General features: G+C 35.0%; 1 protein-coding gene and 1 long non-coding RNA gene across 2 annotated transcripts; both read right to left on the bottom strand.

The window, feature by feature from the left end:
• Positions 1–5,438: 5,438 nt before the first annotated feature.
• LOC126056539 (uncharacterized) lies at positions 5,439–14,824 on the bottom strand. Its single transcript, XM_064041283.1, has 6 exons — positions 14,682–14,824; positions 13,994–14,288; positions 13,279–13,421; positions 12,797–12,938; positions 8,007–8,133; positions 5,439–5,665 (listed from the first exon to the last, which is right to left on the bottom strand). The coding sequence occupies exons 1-6, from the start codon at positions 14,731–14,733 to the stop codon at positions 5,486–5,488; spliced, it is 939 nt and encodes a 312-aa protein (XP_063897353.1). The 5' UTR covers positions 14,734–14,824; the 3' UTR covers positions 5,439–5,485.
• Positions 10,993–11,843, bottom strand: LOC135118676 (uncharacterized). The gene is made up of 2 exons (XR_010277711.1): positions 11,374–11,843; positions 10,993–11,196 (listed from the first exon to the last, which is right to left on the bottom strand). It is a non-coding gene; the product is annotated as an uncharacterized LOC135118676 (long non-coding RNA).
• Positions 14,825–20,724: the final 5,900 nt, after the last annotated feature.

Below are 20,724 nucleotides of genomic sequence, written 5' to 3'. Positions count from 1 at the left end.
GCGTGAGTCTGTGGGCGGTGAGTTCGGGTGGCTCATCGTTCCTCTGTCTACTTAGACGACAGATCCGTGTCGACGGCGCGCGTTGTTCCACGCGCTGCTCAAAGAGATGTCAGCAACCAAAGTAGGGCCAAGGCCTGCCGGGGCTGCGGGTTGTTCGAAAGAGATACCGCGACCCTGGTACATAAAAGGCCTATGACGGAACACGACGGTTTTTAGTCAGTAAGAGTCTGACACTCCCTCACCGCTGCTAACCCACAGCGGGAGGGGTCATTTGATGATTTTTGACGTCGTTAAAAAAAAAAGATAGTAAGTTATTTAAATAACTCATGACGTAATTAAGTAGATCTGAAGAGTCTATCTCCTCTTAAATTGTCACAGTAAAAATAGCGCACTCGTTTGTATATAACAGTTCCATTAATTTTTTATTATTATCTTGCAAAATTCATTTACAGATGCTGCAAATTATGATTTATTTACAAAATGATTGCTAAAATATTCAAAATTCTTTACTTTACTGAATCACTCAATATATATTTTCTTTTCTTCCCGGAAAAAGGAAACAGCAACGTTGTTTTTCAAACTATACAACCGTATATCCCAATGTAACTCATTCGAATTTTGGTACACACCTGTTACCAAATTCCCGCGATGCGGATTTTTCCATGCGAACGGATTTCGAGAATTACCGACCTTATTTGAAAATAAACCAAGCTCACAGTCAATGTTTAAGCGTTTTATTAGACCCACAGACTGAGATGTTTGAAAATAATTAGGCTACAATTTTCTGTAGGCAAATAATGATCATAATTTTTGGAACAATTTTCAGGTTTAGTGAACCTTTTTGTTTTCATTTTAGGTCAGTTTTAACTGCTTATATCTGGTACTAACTGTGATATATCCTTAAGGTTTATTTTGAATTCTAACTGACGTCTACAACTGCCTACCTCACAACACAAATCATGCTGAGATTTCATGAAGTCGGCCACAGTTGCACTGCTGGTTTGTATGCATCATGAAACCTTTTGGTTTTATATAAATATACACCATTTGACTTCCCGCACTCGTATTAAAAGTTTAAGCGTATGACCCATGATCTTTCTCTGGCTATAAACAATAATAGCGTCTACGGCCGATTTTGACCACGGCGGCTGTTCTCATTTAAGGAGATCAGCCAGCTGCGCAGGACATATTATAGTGCACGAGCATTTTCGCAGACACAGGTGCACTCCCTCTTCCTTCACTCTCATAACCCGATGGGACGGCAATCCGACACGACCGAAAAGAGAGCCTATAAACAATTATCTTTACCACGACTCATTTAAAGCGATTCAGTAGTTTAGCACGAAAGCACTCACAGGTACAGTCGAAAGTAACCTTCGTAAAATCATAAACAAAGTAATCCATAAACAAAATCCATTCATTCCTAACATAAACCAATCACTTACAAAATCAGAACACGATAAGAAATCACTCTTCAACAAAGAAGTAATTTTTTGATGACAGTAACGAGTTCCTTAGAAAATTGGGCCTTTATTTATAAAAAGAAAAATAAACACCTTTGTCAGACAGCGAAACAATACGAGTCAAGTTAAAAATTAAGGGAAAATGCGCGAACATCTTGTAAAGGAAAAATAAGAGAAAAAAATATGAAAATATATGTAATTGAGAATGTTTTTCCTCAAAATGTTGCCATATTTTTTTGTTGGAATACTCTTTATTCAAGATGGATCTTTTAGACGTCTTCGCTTTATCTTCTAACTGTATAATTGTAGATTGTATATTCTGTTGCGCAGTGAATATAAATTGTTGACAAGTCACAGAGACGAAAATAGAGCAAGCTATTTATTTTAAGGTAGCTATTTTCGTGTGTCTTTTGAGCATGGAGAAGGTATCAAACAGACAAACACACTCACAAACTGTCACCTTTACAATAGAACGGTGAAGTGCTTTCATTCTATATAAAGTAGTTGGCTGAAAAATCGAGGGTATACGCGTGACAAAATCCACTAGTGTGAAACCGCTGCTACTATTACGATTATCGTTTAATACTTATCAAACTTTTTGTTGGTGGGAAAAGACCCCTCCCCCTACCACAGTGGGTACAGCGTGAGTGTCAGACAGTAACTGACTAAAACTCACCATGTTCCTTCTTGGGCCCTTTGTGTACAAGTACCGCGGTAATTCTTTTGAACAATCCCGTAGCCCCGGCATCCTTATCAAAACAAACCATCCAAAAATAATTTATAGCACACAAACTTTTGACCATCACTTTCCAAAATCAGAAAGGTAAGGTCTGAAACATGACATCACATACGACCCAAAAGTGTACCTTACGACCCTCAGGGTAACTAAGGGTCACGTTTAGTACGAGGGTACATCAAAAAGTCAACTTGAACTATATTCAACATCATTTTATGACCCTGAGTCAGTGTGAAACATAAAAGATCCGTACGTGACGTATAAATAGAGGAAAGATTTTAAGTTTACTGTACAGTTACATAACTATTATTTTTCCTGAAAAGATTTGAGGATAAAGATGCTTCATATACCTTCAGTTTCGTTACCCTATGAAAAATATTGATAGCTATTATTGAGCAAGCGTAATTGTTTGTTCAAAAAAGTACTCGACAGCATTTGAGCGAGTATTAGGCTGTGTTCCTAGTAGGCAAACTTTGAGGAAAACTGTGACCAGCCGATTGAGTTTGTGGTTGTATTTGGTTTAGTTAGAGCCCTTCCATATATTTGATTGGATTGTCCACTGTTTGCTGGTTTGGGCTCAGTTTGTAACGATACGTGCGCTGACAACTTTAGTTTGTGGCCGATACACAGAAAAACAAAAAATCCAATAAGAAAATTGATCTGAATTTGCAGTTAACTCAGATTTCAGTTCGCCACAAAGCGGCTCACTCAGTCGGCTGCTAACAGTTTTGCTACTGTGGACACAGCCTTACACAAGAACATTGTAATCTATAAACAGCATTAGCACATTTGGAAGATCTCTTATTTATTTTTTTAATGAGTGTTGTATCTTTTTGAGATTAGAAGAACGATGTCCTCTTTGCGGTCAGTCTGATTTCCCTCGAGAGTTTCGTTCTTTATGTTATTTACTTTCCTATTTTTTCTTGGCCTAGTTCCTAACTTAACTGATGACCACTTGTGTGTTTTCTCAAAATTATGAGCAGTGACCATGACTGTTTGTTCTAAAGTATGTGATAAAATGACACAAAAGATATTTTTGGCTCCGAAACTACTAAACCCAATTGAAAAATTATTTTACTACTATAAAGCTAAAATCTTCCCGAGTAACATACCTAGATTATATTATATCCCGATACCGGTAGTAGTTCCCTCAAGTCACAAATCAAGGGAAAACGGCTATACTCTATCCACGGAAGCAAGAGCTAAAAGGTAAACAAAGAATGACACTTTTTCAAGATGGCGGTATAACCCTACCGATGACAAAATCACAGATACTGCTAACATTTTACACAAAAATGTGACGTTTTGTCATCGGTCGGGTTATACCGCCATCTTGAAAAAGTGTCATTCTTTGTTTACCTTTTAGCTCTTGCTTCCGTGGACAGAGTATAGTATTTCATAACTTTAAAATACAATGAAAAAAGGGCTCACCCTTAACCAGCTTTTAAACCAATAAAAGCCCAACGAGAGTGCCAAAATAAATTAATATTAGTCCACAAATAAATGCATAACAAAGCCTACAAAATGGAATTTGATTTACGAGGTATATGCATGACCATGCATGTCATAATTCATACGTAATTAAATGTAGAGGTCTGATAGCTTTCGAGTTCACTGAACTGTGGGTGCTACCCTATGATATGACGGATATGAGTTATGATATTACGGGAATGGAGATTAGATGGTACTTGGTACTTGTGTCTGTTTGGATTCTGTTATGCTCAGCTAAGTCTTTCTTCACTTCGATTTGGATTATTGGTCATCCTGAACAAAGTGGAGCAGATAATTGAGAGAAATCGAGCCTATAGTTATATACGGACTAATTGATTCATTTAGTGGGAATTAACTATTTTTCCAAAATGTTTCACTTACGGCTAGTTTCACTGGTAACTGATGAAATCTCTGATAGCTTATCAGGAATCTGACAGATAAACTATAACTTTTGGTATCACAGGTCTCAAACAGCAATATCTGGAAGACATTATAAGCAGCAGTTTACATAGGATAACTAACTGACAATTTATTGGTAACCAATGCAACCGGGCCTTAGTATCATTATTGTATTGAAGCTGTATATCTATTTAATTCTCTCTATCAAATGAACAATAGTTTTTCTAAGACCTATAATATTGTCAATTCTCTGCAACCATATCCCATAAAAGCATTCAAATATAAAGAGCCATAGCATCTGTCCTCAACTATAGCAATAGTATCCCTTATTTGTACCAAATTTGTCCCTAGCCCATCGTTACGACAATTCTCACGTACCTTCTTACTTATTAAGGGCTCTTAGGGAGGGGTAACGCGAAAAAAAGCCCTTTTGAATTCTATTCTCGCCAGCCCAAAACTTTGGTTAGATGTGGTCAAATTGATACAAGGAATTTCTTCGTCCCACTTTCTTAAAAAGGGTTCAGAATTACATTTTGATGGGTTACTTATTTTCATTGGGGGAAACTTGGTAACAGGTTTTGTGGGCATTCAACGGCATATGTTTGCTAAAGATGTTGCAAGGCTAACTTTGTATTGCCTACTTAGATTTTGGGATCGAGGGTTGGAATATAATTAAAAATATTTCCAGTTATACTGATCCTTGTCTGGAAAGTTTCAAAATGATTTATATCCTTATTTTTTGCATATTATTGTCATCATCAGTCTTTTTATTGTCCTACCACTGAAGGCTACAGGTCTCTTCTCATGCAGTGAAGGAATGAGCATTAATCATCGCCTTTGATCAAAGCTGATCGGTGCTTTCACTTGTCTCGCCCATAAAAATAAACCTTGGAGAGGACAGAATAAACGCAAGCAATCAAATATATTGAAGCCAATTCAACCAAGCAGTATGATAACTGAAAGGAAATTGGACAACTTTAACAAAGTGCTCTCAAGTACCCTCCTTAATTTCTTTACGGGAATCATGGGAGCATCTTGCCATTCAAGAAATTGCTACTGATGTCATTATTGTAATTGCTTTGGACAGTTTTTCTTTTGATTTTTAACTGCTGATGATACGGAATTTCACAATAAATGTTTAGTTTTCTTGGCAAAGTTTAATTATGTAAAATTTTAAAAACTTACTTTTTCCAATTCTGTAGAACCTTCATAATTATGTTCTTTGTTATGTATACCTATATATTTATACCTTCGGTATTTTGGAAGAATTAAAACTGAATCTAAAAAAAAATGATTAGATAAAAACATATCAAAGTATGAACACCGGAACCTTCCTTCCATCGTAACACTTATTTTTTTGCAAAAATAAAAAACTCTAAAACAATGCAGTACAGTTTTACTTCAGCAGTTCACAAAGGCAGATCAAACATAAGATGACGAGGACTGAAGCATGGTTCGTGACGGCAGACGATGGACTATTATAGCCATCTGCGTTCATCAGCTTGGCTAGCGACTTGCCTGAGGGTCGGGGGTCACCACCAGGGCAGTTCACGTACATCATGTTGGTGTCACAGTCCTGGAATGAGAAAGAAGGTAGGTCATCATCTGCCTAGACTTTTCCCATACTTGAGATACTACATCTCATACTTGAACTCTCACACTTTAAAGAGGCTAAGTAAGTTTGCAGAAAGATGGAATAAAGAAGTTTTGGACAGATGCGAGTACAGGCCCCTCCATGGCCTCCATATTATCTTATACATATAATAAAAGGAAAGTCAAAACTGTACATTGAATATTTTTTTTAAAGAATACTTGGGGGGTGATCCATAATCGATTCTGAACCCAAATAAGTAGTTTTCAGAATTTTTGTCTGTATGTTTGTCCCGGATAAACTCAAAAAGTACTGCATGGATTTAAATCAAATTTTGCATGACTATTACCTGGGGGCCGGTTCAACACATAGGTTATATATTATCACGCTATCACCTACGGGGGATGAGCAATGAACGATTAAACGAGAATGCAGACGAAGTCGCGGGCAACAGCTTGTAAAAATATTCCCAATTAAATTAAAAACTCGAAAAACTAACAAATATGAGTGGCTCCAATGCACATAGATAAGTGCGCGTTCACATGGAACAATACTTCGGTACATTCAGTAAGCATGTACCGATCCCGCAACGTAATCAAAATACATTGAAACACTTTTCACTGCATCTGAATCTAATATTTTTTTCACGTATAAAACGTGAGGTAAAAAGCCGATGAAGGACATAATTACAGTCAAGCATTACATTATTTTTCTTCCACCCTCATGGATTCCATCTATACTAATATTACAAAGAGGAAAACTTTGTTTGTTTGTTTGGTTGTAATGAATAGGCTCAAAAACTACTGGACCGTTTTTTTAAATTCTTTCACCATTCGAAAGCTACATTATCCACGAGTAACATAGGCTATATTTTATCCCGGTACGGGCAGTAGTTACCACGGGACGCGGGTAAAACCGCGGGAAAACGGCTAGTCTAAAATAAATACGTCTAGTCCAAAAACTATCACACATAGTCAATCAAATTCCCTCTACAAACATAGCCTTCCTTCTAACACAGTGGGCCATACGTAAAATCCTTTACACAAAAACACACGTACCAAAAACTTACTCCCTAACTTAATTTACTACTGAAACAAGAATGTAATGCATAGGAAAGGTGAGCCAATTTTTGTCAAACTAGAACCGTAGAACATTGTAATACTCGTATAAAATGCAAATGAGACTGAATTGTTAAATACAGGCCTGGGAGCGACAGTTGATGTTTCGCCTATTGAAATATTAATTTCAATGAATATTTGCTCCGTGTATGACGGGAAATACGGATCTGTAGCTTAGTAGGGTTAAACTGTACTTGATTCAGGAACAATTTGGATAGGTTATCAACTATTGGTATGTCTATAATAATATTAACTCTATAAACTTCTGTCAGCGGTTTTTCTCGCGTCCCGAAACTACTTGATGCACGCGGATAAAAAGTAGCCTACAGTCTTCTTACATAAATGGGCTATTTCACACGTAAATAATATTTTTTTCAAATCAGAAAAGTAGCTTGGGACAAACAAATACTGCAGTATTGGACTGATGCAGACTATTTCAATATGAACCACAAAAATAACTACCGAAATTTTTAAAAAACAAAAGCCAAGCGAATCCCATAAAAACATTACGAATAAAATAATTAAAATAAAAATTGTTCCGCACAGATTCAATAACTGTAAATTGGGGTATAAAAATAAATATATGTACTAATAAACTATCACGCTTTTACGAACCTTTGTCCAATTCACTGGGTTCCGCACCAATTGAAATCGCGGACAAAAAAATTACAAACTGAATTGATAAAATTTTCATACGTTCACGAGGTAACGTTAGCAGCACAAAGCAGAGTGACAAATAACTGGCCATGCGTGATTTACGCACTATGGGTTCCGACATTTTTTGCTTTTTTGTCGGACACAGCGTGATGACAGCTTTGCGTTTTTAATCATTATTTCTATCAGAATTGGGGCATGCTAATCCAGTGGTTTGCAATGGTATTTACATACTTACAATGTCCATTTTAAAAAACCCCTTTTATCCTATCTTTTTGGGAAATTTCAATTTAAAACATAAATCCTAAATAATATTAAATTGATCATGATCTTAAAAGTCGTAAAGTACACACATAATAATCAAGGCACTCTTTCAATTATGAACACTTTAATCATATTGACATCCTTTGAAAAAATTTACTCATAAATAGCCCTTTTAAAATGAGTATAACCGCATAAAAAATAAATTGTTACCAATCATCCGCTACTCAGAAGGACGGACTTAAAACATTCACTACGGAACCCCAAAAACAGTAAGGAAATAGTTTAAATACCTGATAAACGTCACCTTCGGAGACAATAACGGAGAATTTCTGCAACGTGACAGCTTGTTCGTACGGACAAACTTCTGGCATGTCGAAAAGCGCATCCAACGTGCAGCGACGAAACAGAGCCCGGGCACTGTGAACAAAAAGTAAGTTAGTAGCCGTTTGCAATATTATATCTATCTGTTCTCTCTCCGGTCGTGTCGGATTACTGTCCCATCGGGCTAAGAGAGTGAAGGAATAGTTAGTGCACCTGTGTCTGCGCAAATGCTTGTGCTCTGTAATATGTCCTACGCAACTGGCTGATCTCCTTATATGGAAACAGCCGTCGTAGCCGAAATTGGCCTTGGACGTATTAGTATTACCTTTCTGTTGTTTCGCTAACTCATCATCTCATCACCCAAGCCTTTTCCCAAATATTCTAGGGTCAGCTTCTAGTCTAACCGGATACAGCTAAGTACCAGTGCTTTACAAGGAGCGACTGCATATCTGACCTCTTCAACCCAGTTATCCGGACAACCCAACGCCCTTAGGTAAGACTGGTCGTCAAACTAACTGGCTTCTAAAACGACTGCCTAGGATGTTAAACATCCAGGACATACAGTTCAAAAGTCTATCTCTAGTGAGCACGGATAGATAGAATGTCGGAAACGACCGTTAGTCAACAATTTTAGGGATTTTGTATTTTTTTTTTGTTGAAATATTTTGTCGAGTTGTCGATGTGAATTCGTGTTTCATTGTTGTACAGTTAGTGACAGAAGTTTGTTTACAAAACTAGTACTTTTATATGACGATTTAAAGTCGGATTTTGTAAAAGTAGAAATAGGTGAAACTCTACCTAACTCTAGCGGTTTCACCTGTTAATCGAGAAAATTTCACCTCCCTTGATTTAAAGGTTACGATTTTAGACAGAGAATATTTCTTAAGATTAAGGCTGTATCATTACATTAAATTCCGTTCGTACTGTTATTGGTGTTAACAATAACCATTGCTTCTATTGTGTTCTATTTCGAGAATCCTGATATTAGGACTTTCCATCAATATTGATAGAATTTCGACAACGGGGCGTCTAGATTTAAGCCCAGTGAAAGGCTTAGGTTATGTATATTAATAGTTGTGTATATTAATACGTATACTGTACTGCACTTCTGGTTTGAATTTCAAACGTAGATAACTTAATAGCCAGAAGGGCCACTTATAATAAATCTTTTCTGTTGGCTTTGTTATGTTATTATTTTCATTCCAAAGAAATGTAATCTTATGGATACGTATAATAATAGATTACTGTTAAGTTTCATCAAAATCTGTAAAGAGGTTTGCGCGCGATAGAGTAATATACATACACCAATAGTTAGAAATTTTTGTGTAAGTAACTTTAAATCTATAAGGGTGAAAATAGTAAAACTACAAAAATAAACAAAAAATAATGAAGGTTTTTGCTGCTGATAGTACAACGGATAGTTTGAATGCAAGAATGGCTTTTGTGCAAAGGATTAGTCAAATAAATGGCGGGATATATTTTAAGTTGCATTGTTGAATACAATTTTTATTACAAAAAATATATATATTTAATCGCAACTTGCATTTTTCCATTTATTATTTTTATACTTTTAACGAAGTATCCTTCATAAAACTGGTTTAAAGAAATCGAGTATATGTAAAAGGTATATGTTTAATTTAAATTGGCTGCTTAACAATTGGGATAGACTGTAATATTATAGTTTAATTTTCAGACAGAATTTTAGGCAAAGAAGTGGCTATATTATACTACTTTTAATACCAAATAAAAAAAATGATTTTTCAAAATAATATTATATACAATCTATACCTATGTACATACGGCTTTTTTTCCTAGTTTTGCGGGATAGGTACTGTCGTACCAGGAATAATTATCTTGCTCAAAATGAAAAACTGATTCGATATCACGACGTTTATTGCTTGGGCTCGAGAGGTGAAGTGACACACTTCAATATGAAAAACTTATTCTATGGAACAAATCGAATACATTTGAAATGATTGCCCGGTCAGTATCAAAAATATCTAACGAATAAAACCTTACAAATGAAAAAGTTTCTAACTACGTTACAGTACCTACTATCAATATGTATACAGATTTTTTTAATTAAAAGAGCGTGTTAAAAAAAATATATTTTGTAAAAACAACGGTTCAAAACCGACTATTTCGCAATGTAAACTAAACTGAAAATATAGCCAATATCCACGGGCCCAACACGAAATTATTCATAGAAGTTTAGTGAACCAATATTTGTAGTTTCAACTCCTAATGGATTAGCTAACAAATTATTGCTGACAACAATAATTTGTTTGTGAAATTATTGCTGGTCTATTAATTTTGTGATGGAGCAAGGTTTTACTTTACACTAACCCTCTTATTATAAAAACTGCCGCAAGTAGTGGTTTAAACCCGACTGAAGACGTCTTGGTTTGTTACGGTACTTACGGTAGTCTAGACATCCTTATTACAAAACGTAGACTAAGAGAAGACTGTTTAGTACTTCGATTTGTCTATGGTTCAAATAATATCCACAGATTATAAGCAACAAATATTTAAATCATTCGTTCAATCGTTCCGAATTCTATGCGCCGTTCCTTTTTACATTATTTTGTTAAGTCTATTTTGATGAAAAATAAATAACTATGATAATAAAAAAAAAAAATCTCTGCAGTTGAAAATATTACTTTTTATTATTTAAAGGTAATTTTATATTTCTAGTATCTTTTAACGATATACATGATTCAATTATTATCTTTTAAACAACTATCGAGTTCGCGCGTATAACGGAACGTCAGCGCGCGTATCCGAGTTGTTTTTAGGTTAGAAATAATTTGGATTATTTCATCCCGATTTAAATGATTAAATAAGACGTTGTGCATCTAATTAGAACCTCTTCAAAATTAAATGCACAATAACTTACACACAGAATATCGTGTGCATTAAATTACCAAAAGAAAATGAAACATTTGAAACAACATAAAAGTAGAAAATTATATTTTATTCCGATGTCTATTTATACAGTCAAATGCACTGATACATGTTGGACACTGTTCTTCATCACACAATCTTGTTCCCTTTCTCATCTAGGCATTTTTGTACATTTTAGCAAGCTTCCAGTCTTTTACAAACATTTTATATTACTGGCAGAGATACGGCGTGCAAAACGCCAAAATAGTCTTGAATCTGTAAATAAACAATAGACTGTATGATAATCTGATATATTTTCGGAGTTTCATCAAAATCTATGTGGTAGTTTATGCGTGGAACATAAACAAACATCCATAATAAAAACTTTGACTCGTATAGGTACAATTAATTAGGATGTTTTGGCAACCTACTTGCACTGTAAAGGCTACTTACTTTATGGCGAGCCCAGTTGAGCATCATAGGATCTTCCTGGATTATCATCATGCATTCAATTGACTATTATTTCGAAAAACGTAAATCGATATTTATATCGAAAATTGTCGTCAGGTAATTTGAAGAGATTTTGTCGATAACGCATTCTGTTGGGTCCCCGGACACTCTCAATAGTATTCTAACACATCCAAGTATTCCAAATCACACATATTTATGTCCACTTTCGTTTTTTTCATCACAAAACAAATAACCTCAAAAGTAAATAATGTTGGAATTTGACGTTTGTCGACTAAGTACTGCAGTTAAACTAGGGGGCTCGATGGTTTATCTTTTGTACTACAGATAGTAATAGGACTTGCGATAAACTGCGTTTTGTAATAACGTTTTTTCAAGGTCGTACTTAAAGGTGGATTAAAGGTAGTACAAAAGCCTATACTTATTTGATACCGCGTTTTATAATAAGAGGGTAACTGTTCTCCGCAGTTTCACTATTACTCAGTTTTCACAGTACTATCCTACTAATTCTACTAATATCCTACTTCCTAGTAATAATATAAATGTGAAAGTTTGTGAGGATGTATGGATGTATGCTTGTTATTCTTTCACGCTAAAACGGCTGGACCAATTTCGTTGAAATTTGGTATGGTAGATACATGACACGCTGGATTAACACATAGACTACTTTTTATCAACACACCACGCGGGCGAAGCCGCGAGCAAAATCTAGTATTAAATATCGCCTATGCTACCTGGGACAGTGTAGCTTTGCAAGAGCGAAATAATTTTTGAGTATTTTCGAAGACAAATCTATTTTTATAAGATATCTATGTATAGTAGATATAGACAAGCCTACAACATTGAAACCCTTGCAAATGGGACCAGTCTTTACTAGGATGAATGCGATCTATTTATACAAACAAACTCTTCAGCTTTTTAGTACTAGTTGATATAGATTTCCTGTATTATGAATGTATTTCCAATAATAGTCCAGTTGAAAAGCAGTAAAGTGCAAATAACTTTTCGATTCGAAATATTTTTAAACCCGATTGAAAAATATTATTCTGGGAATTTGTGCAAGGCTTTAAATATGTTTTATCAGTTATAACAAATACGGAGTATTTTTTGAGTTTAGTTTAAAATAAATGCTTGTTTTTCTACTGATTTTCTACTGAAAGGCCATTGAATAAAAATAAATTTATTGAAAATTGTTTGTTATTTATAGAATTTATGGAAAACTAACTTATCTATGAATTATGCTGTTTTTGTTTATTAATCGAGACGAGCTCGTGGCTATATAACAGCCGCATGAGTAGATCAATTGTCATCTTAAAGTAAGTAATTCAGAAAGAAATATGCAGCTAACTTCTTCTTTATCACCATCGTAATAGAACTCAAAATCGTTTGCCTAAACTGCAGTACTCACCAACACATAAAGAAGTGCGTTTCATAGTGAGTCCATTCGTGTGTTGTGTTCTTCTGTTCATCTACGGTAGTCTTAAAGCTCGTGTAACAAGTCTCCCAAGCGTCGGAGGCTCCGTCGATACACATCGGCAGTACGTCGTATCCTGAGGTATTTAAGAAAATAGATAAAAAATAAAAATAGGGCTTTAAAGATGGCTGGCTGGAAAGAATACACAACTTATGAGATGACATCAAATGGAAGAAGAATACATGAAGTCCTGAACTCAAATAACATTGTAATAGACTTGACACAATAGGCTTGTAATGCTTAGGAGACCTCCTTATTGAAAATTCGATTTATTATTTCACATACTGTATGTCCTCCGTAGAAGAATTAACGCGAACGTGAATGCAAAGCAATCCGAAGCGACTTGAAGGATGTTTACTGCGCCGCCCCTTGCCACGCCACTCCAAAAGAAATCGACTGTAAGTTTCAATACTTACTGCTCAGAAACCATTCATCATCACAGACGTTGTTGACAACATGCATATGGCCACGGATACTCTCTTCATTGAAATGGCTCTCCGTTACATCTTTGCAATCTGAATTCCAGTCTATAGCACAGTTTGTGAGGTGGCGTATTGCTCTGAAAACAAAATGACTGTCAACATCATCATTCTCCGAGTCTTTTCCCAATCATGTTGGGGTCGGCTTCCAGTCTAACTGGATTCAGCTGAGTACCAGTGCTTTACAAGGAGCGACTGCCTATCTGACCTAACCCAGTTACCCGGGCAACCCGATACCCCTTAGTTAGACTGGTGTCAGACTTACTGGCTTCTGACTACCCGTAATGACTGCCAAGGATGTTCAATGACAGCCGGGGCCTACACTTTAACTTGCCATCCGAAACACAGTCAATATCAAAGACAACAAAAAGAAAACCAAAACCAAAAGTTCGAAAAAAAGTACTTGGCCCAATTAATGTACTAAATAAATACTGAATATCTGGACAAGGGGTTTAAAAAATACAAATTCTCAAACAAATCGATGCTTAGGGCTTGACATTGCTAAATCCGTGAGACTGACTAGAAAACATTAATGATGCTGCCAGAATATTATAATATTGCTGACAAAATAATCAAAGAATAACAAAGACTCATAGAGAGAAAATAGAGAAGGGTATAGTTCCAAACGCACAAAAAAAAATCATCACATTACTTGCACCAATCACCAACTTTAGCAGGCATTGGCGGCGACTTCCTACTAGAGTTATACATCAATGCTGCTTCAACCGTACAATTCATTGCATATTTAGAGAAATCATCACAATTTATGTTCTTTACAACGACTAGTTTCTCTTTGTCTTTAGTCAAAGGGTTTACTGGTTCAAATTCTATGTCTTCGCCCGTTTGACTTCGGGGCCTATTTGATTGGTCATCGTCCTCGTATAAATCTGCCACGTTATATTGGTCTTTATTCTGTTGCCTTTTAAGGTTCTGTTTGGCGGTGCAAGCTGGAATGAAAAAAAAAAGTTATTCGCATAGAGGTACAATAAAAATACATATGTCTATATATAAATATAAACGCTTGCAAATCACTTTTATGCATTATTGCTAGGTATTACTAAATGGAAGAAGATCATTGGTCGCTATTATTCCTAGCATTATTCGGTATTATAAAGGAAGGCTTTTCGTCTTATAAATAAAACATTATATTCATAAAAATGATTTATAATTTAGGTTGTGTGGCAATCTTACTACTTCTAACTAAGGATATTCATAATCCTTCTTGCCTTACACTAGCGTTGAAATAGGCTGATGTTGATGATGAGACAAATACCCCAGAACCTTTGATTATATATATAATCAAAGCCCAGAACCGAAATTAGAATCAAAGATTTACTTACATACGAAATTCAAACATTCCAAAAGGATTGTCAAGGCGTAAAGAATTAGCATTTCTCATTCCAGACGAAGTTTTTATTTCATTGCTTTTAATTTCTTATCGCTTTTTCTAATATGCAAGTTTATTCATGTCATATTTGACATCTTAGTCGTAATCTGACTTTTTGATTCATCTTTTTCTACTCTCTGATTTTGTATGAATACTCTTTTGATTGCTTTCTGGCACACCACCAACGTTTTTGGTAGATTCATGAAGTACATTTTTAATGGTAGTGCTTGAACTCATTTTCCGTGGTCGTCATGTCAGTCGCAAGACGTCCACTGTTGGACATAGGCCTCCCCGAAAGTTTGCTTTTTACTCAATCTTCAGCAACCCACAACACTGCTTCCCAGCGACTATTGACAGATCCTCCGTCTAGTTTTGCATCTAACGTATCTTCAAGTATTCATTTTGTATGAATGTAGCGATAAAACTTAACATTCCAATGAAGTGTACGCAAATATTCCTTAACACACAAAAGCACTAACCAAAGCAATTTGAAACGATAAGCTCTCACGTAATTACTTAATCCCTATAGATATTAATGTACATTATACAGTACGTAATAACCTAAATGTCGGAGCGAGCCAAATCGTTGCTAATTGATTATTAGAACCGAGGTATCAAAGGATTGCTTGAATGAAGATATTCTGATCGTTAAGCAATTAAGTTTAATCTGAGATTTGGGAATTGTCTTTCCATCTATGAATGTAAGTTGTTCTCGTTACGGTAAATTTTCAAATGGGTATCAACACTTGACTGTCACCATAAGCCTTTTTTATTGAGCTACTGCATAGCACAGGCTCGTTCGAGCACAGAAACTGTTCAAACAACTCATTTACCTAAAAAAAATCTAAACAATGCAAGCTGAAATCTGGTTTTAAAGAATAGTAATTCTTTCTAAAACAACTTACTTGATTTTATTCGATTTTTATAAAAAATAGGCTTTTTTTATTCGTATTCCCATGAACAACATTAACACCAGTACAAGAACCACTTAATAAATCCCCAATGATTGGCACTTAATACTACGTACGGTTAAAACGATTAACATAATTTATTCTATTACTGCGGATGCAAATCATAAATGTCACACAAGCGCAATTATGATCCATTATAACGTTGGAACTGTCGACATACCGTCAGTTAGTGGCTTCATTAATATTGCATCTGTTATTACACAAAATATAGTGAGTATAATAAAATAGGAAGATGATCCAAGATGAAGATTTTAAATTTGGAAATATCATGCTCCCCTGACGAAAACGATACTTGTATTCCAATTCAATGCAGATGCCAAAATTTTTCTTACTAAAAGATGTGAGTATCGTACAAGCTTTTTTTAAAATACTGAAGTGACTATAAGACCAGCCAGAAAAAAAGGCGAGAAATGCATCAGAAAAAAATTAAGAACATAAGAAGATGCTATCAATAGATGTTTAAAATGTTATAAAATAAAAAAAAGTTTGTTATTATACTCAAGTTTATTTGATTGATTTTACATGGTTTGTAAATTATCAGCTTATGTACGTAATTGTCTGCAGCGGTACACTTTTAGTTTCCTTGCAAATCAAGCTCATAATTTCTTACATTTACAACTTCCAGAATCCGTGGCTCTTCTTTAGTTTATCTTCAACTACGCCTATTTTATTTTATTTTTCATCTTCTTCATTTTCCTTTGTATTTTTATCATCAACAAGTTCTAGTTTATTTTCTATCTCACAATTTCTATGTTGCGTTTCTTACAAGCAACTCAGTATCAATATGATTCAACAGTCGTGTGAATCACTGTACGATTATTAGGTCCAGGATCTTCCTTCTTCTTACAACAATTTCTGATCTTTTTAATCAATTTGTACATTCCATAACAGAGGCAGATGCAGACTTTAAAAAAGACTAATATGAGTACAACTAAAAGAATAGTTTGAAATCCTCCTCTTTTCTCTGACACTGATTGGTCTTCACGTGGATCCATGATACCTTCAAAATCTGTTATTTTTACTATATCTTGTTCAGTTGCAGTTTCTGTTATATTTCCTCCATTAATAATGTTCTCTGTATTTTCTTCTACTACTGACACAGTCTCGCGATGGTTTGCTCCTATAAGCCTGAGTAGTCTTTGATGCATGGTTGCTGACTTTAATCCGTGGTCAAATTAGTCTTATGTTAAAAGCCTGGTTTGTTTTCAAAGTATTTTCAACGTTCATTACACAGTATCCATCAATCCAGCTTGAATATCAACTGAAGCTTTGCACCACATAGGCTTCGTAGATTGCCGTATTTTGTTGAACGGTTTTATCCTCAAAAGCGTTTATATTGTCAACTAAACTTTTAACGTTTGAACGGTCACGAACCACAAATCACTAACTATCACAATTAACTGTAAACGTTATAAATACAACTGGGTTTTACCAAAGTTAGGATTTATATAATGTATGTACATTAGATGTACCGATCTCTATCATTAAGCTTTTTGTTATCAGAGATAAGATTATTATAACGATTTTTTATCTCCGCAATAATATTTTGCTACGGTCGTAACCGACTAATGTGTCCTTTGGTGAAAACATTTTGCCAATCATCAAGCTAAAGTACCTCTACGTCAAGCTCTCATTTTTGTAACACAATCCTCGTAAGTTGTGTGTTTTGAAATGCACGTTTAACTGCTGGGTCCCACATGGAGCCGAGTATCAGTATCTTACATGGAGCGACTGCCTGTCTGACCTCCACGACCCAGTACCATGGACAACTCAATATCCCTTGGTATGACTGGTTGTCAGACTTTCTCGCTGCTGACTGCCCGCTAGAAGAATAGCCACTTCAATTTTTTTTACTACCTGCAACGACTGTGAAAGGTGTTCAAATGACAGCCAAAGGCCACCAATTTAATGTCCCACCCAAACATGGAGTATTCAAGAGAATCCACAGAACATTAACTAGTGAATGTTTATATTATGAAAGTTTCACAATAATATATCATGAATCGTGAGTATTTGCGGTTACAACACTCATGTCTGACACGAGTATGCCATTAACGTAAGCACAAAATCCTCTTTTGAATTCCAATATTTCGTTGTGGTAGTTAAAGAAAATAAATACGTATCTAGTAGTAATGTTAATTAGTAGTTTCTCCTGTGGGGCTTACCAGGACCAAAAACTGTAGGGGCTGCGGGATTGTTTGAAAGAGTTACCGCGGCCCTGGTACATAAAGGGCTTAAGAAGGAAAATGGTGGGTTCTAGTCAGTACCTATAAGTCTGACACTCAATGACGCTGCACCCACAGACGGGAGGGGTCATTTGATGATTTAAAAAAAACGCACTCGCTGGATGCGAGTGAAACTTCTTTTTTTAATCTTCAATATGTTAAGTATAGATTCCAGAACTTGACCAGAAGCATAGACATTATAATTTTCTATATATTTGAAGTCCAATAAAATATTATAATTACAATTCAACAGCGTGGTTCCATTATCCCGTAACAAAAATAAATAAATAACAAAGAATACAAACAAACAAACTGAAATGACACAAATTACGCTATTTACATTTCGGCCATAATTAGTTCGTCGCTGTTTGAATTAAAACTAACATTCACTGAAATATGGAAATGAACTCTATTGTCGGTTCGTTAAGATAGTTTTTACAATGAAGGTCCTGTTATTGGTTACTTTGTTGCTTTAAATTGTTTTGCAGTTTTATTAATTCCCGACAGTTTCTTTCAGTAGGTAGGTACCGTCATTTACTATTTTTTCATACCCATTTCATAACGTTTTGAAAGTTAGTTAAAACAGTTTTATTGATCGACATGAAAAATGATAATTTGACTTAAAAGGTGCACTAACGAAAACCAATATTCATAATTATCTATACTTAAAATAATACGAAAACATATTTTTGTTTTTTTGAACCCTAGATGCTCAGAATCTACTAAATCGATTGAAAATGTATTCCACTGTTGGAAACCTATACTCTTCCCCATAAAGTAAATAACCACTAGAGAGCGCACTCGCCAATTTCTTCTAAGAACGCGACTCACCACTGCGGGCGGGGGGACGCGGCATAATCCGCGGCTACTATTGGTCAGTTCAAGGTCGAGTTGCATGAGTACGCTCAGCAAGGGATTGCTCTCTTTCAATTAAAAAATATCGATAAAATGTATTTCATCGTAGTAATAAATACTCAATAAAATCGTATAAGAATAATTAATATCTATTCTCTATCTATCAGTCTATTACAAAAAAGACCTCCTTACAAGAAAATTATTGATTCTTAAAATGTATGTGTTAGTATAACTTTTTCGAATTAATATTTTAGGGTCCTGATTGTTTTTGGTAAATAACGATAATCGAACGTCTACATATTTCTTGATATATTTTAAATAGGTACACGATGTAATTATTTCAAAATTATGAGGTTTATAAAAACTAAGATAGGCAAAAACATTGTTGGAATCGCTGAACTAAATAAACATTGTTTTAAATATTCAAAACAATTGAGAGTGAAGTGCCTCGAGCAAACAGCACTTTGTTATTGTTGGGGACCAATTTTCCATATTTCTGGAATCTTAAAAAATCTAAAATGAAAATATTTTTTTTTTATTACAGTAAAAGTAATTTGGTCTATGGTCAGTTAATTAACTCATTAGCCAAAATAAAACATTTTTAATCAATGTAAATTTTACTATTATCGATATCCACTTCATCCTCAAAGGTAACAGCCCAAATTTCATCGATAAGAATACAAAGGGCAAGAAAGAGATGGACGTATTAGAATTTCTTAATGAAAGAAAGGGACTTTTCCAAAAGACATCAACGAGCGTGAGCGCGGTTCACCAACCACCAATTTAAATAGACCCCTGTGGTATTTCGTAATACAATTAAATCGAAGCCAAATTTTGGTATTGATACTTGCCGATGCCATCCTTTTTGTAACTAGATGTCCTGGATTGTTTCCCGCACCATTTCATCGCGCATGTAGGCATTTTTTTTGATTTTTACTAAATAAAATCCTCAATAATTTAGCGTGTTCGCAGGTCATAGACTTGGTCGCTACTAAAGGATCGTACTGATCGTAGCCTTATAGTACGCGCAAAATCGCTAACTTTTGGCGAGCGTCGGGGCACTGTATGCGCAGTCAAGTGGTTTTATAGTCTTTGCTCTTCCCAAATAGAGCTATATTTAATCTGGTAGGAGATAAAGTTCTGTCAAGTTGCGGGTGCAAACCGCTATTTTTGTGTATATTTGAAGGGCGAGAAGTTATTTTGCTATTAATTATACCCTACAAAAACATGTTTCTTCTTTATAATATCAGTATAGATATACCACAAATAAGCTACTCGTTTACAAATCGGTGTCACAGTCTATCTACAAATCGTAGTCAGTCAACTGGTCCGTTTTCCCAATCGTACGAATTTTGTGATTGTCACGCGTCATCCATTTTGATTTTGAATGCATTCGACAGTCTGATGTTTTGGCGTTTTGTTTGAAAGTGCGAATATTGCTGGTTGTAAAGTTCAGTGTGGATTTGAAAAAATATTGGGAAATTACACGTTTCTAAGTACCTAAGTAAAATAAAGACTATACCTAAGTAAAATAAAGATATATATTATGTATATATTCTGCTGTTCCTTAAATAGAAGAAGTGATATGAATTCAACTTCTGCAATTAGTAAAGTAAATAGCACAAGTGATGTGAATTCTACTATCGTATATGATATGTTCTATGTATAAAACAATGTTAAAAGTTTGAAAATTATATGCTTTTGTAGACTGATTTAGATGGTATTTTGGTAGAAGCATAGATTAATATCTGAGAACTAACATAAAGTAAGGATTTAGTAGTGTATACTATACTGACGTCTGTAATCCTTTGGTGTGTGCTAACACAGAACCCTTAGAGTATTGTCAATTTTATCCCTTAACAAAAAATAAAATATTATATCAATTCGTTAAATTGTAGCTATAATATAACCTACATTTAACACCCTCGCAAAATGATCACAAACC

This window comes from Helicoverpa armigera, chromosome 24 (assembly GCF_030705265.1).
Source record: "Helicoverpa armigera isolate CAAS_96S chromosome 24, ASM3070526v1, whole genome shotgun sequence".
Taxonomy (NCBI): Eukaryota; Metazoa; Arthropoda; class Insecta; order Lepidoptera; family Noctuidae; genus Helicoverpa; species Helicoverpa armigera.
Note: the sequence above shows the minus strand (reverse complement) of the source record. Positions and strands in the feature narration are given on the sequence as shown.

Excerpts from the sequence above, each read along its gene's own strand:
- LOC126056539 (XM_064041283.1), bottom strand. The coding sequence starts at position 14,733 with ATGCTAATTCTTTACGCCTTGACAATCCTTTTGGAATGTTTGAATTTC. Across the intron at positions 14,289-14,681 it reads GGAATGTTTGAATTTCGTAT|CTTGCACCGCCAAACAGAAC; the intron begins GTAAGTAAATCT and ends TTTTCATTCCAG. Across the intron at positions 13,422-13,993 it reads AAAGTTGGTGATTGGTGCAA|AGCAATACGCCACCTCACAA; the intron begins GTAATGTGATGA and ends TTTTGTTTTCAG.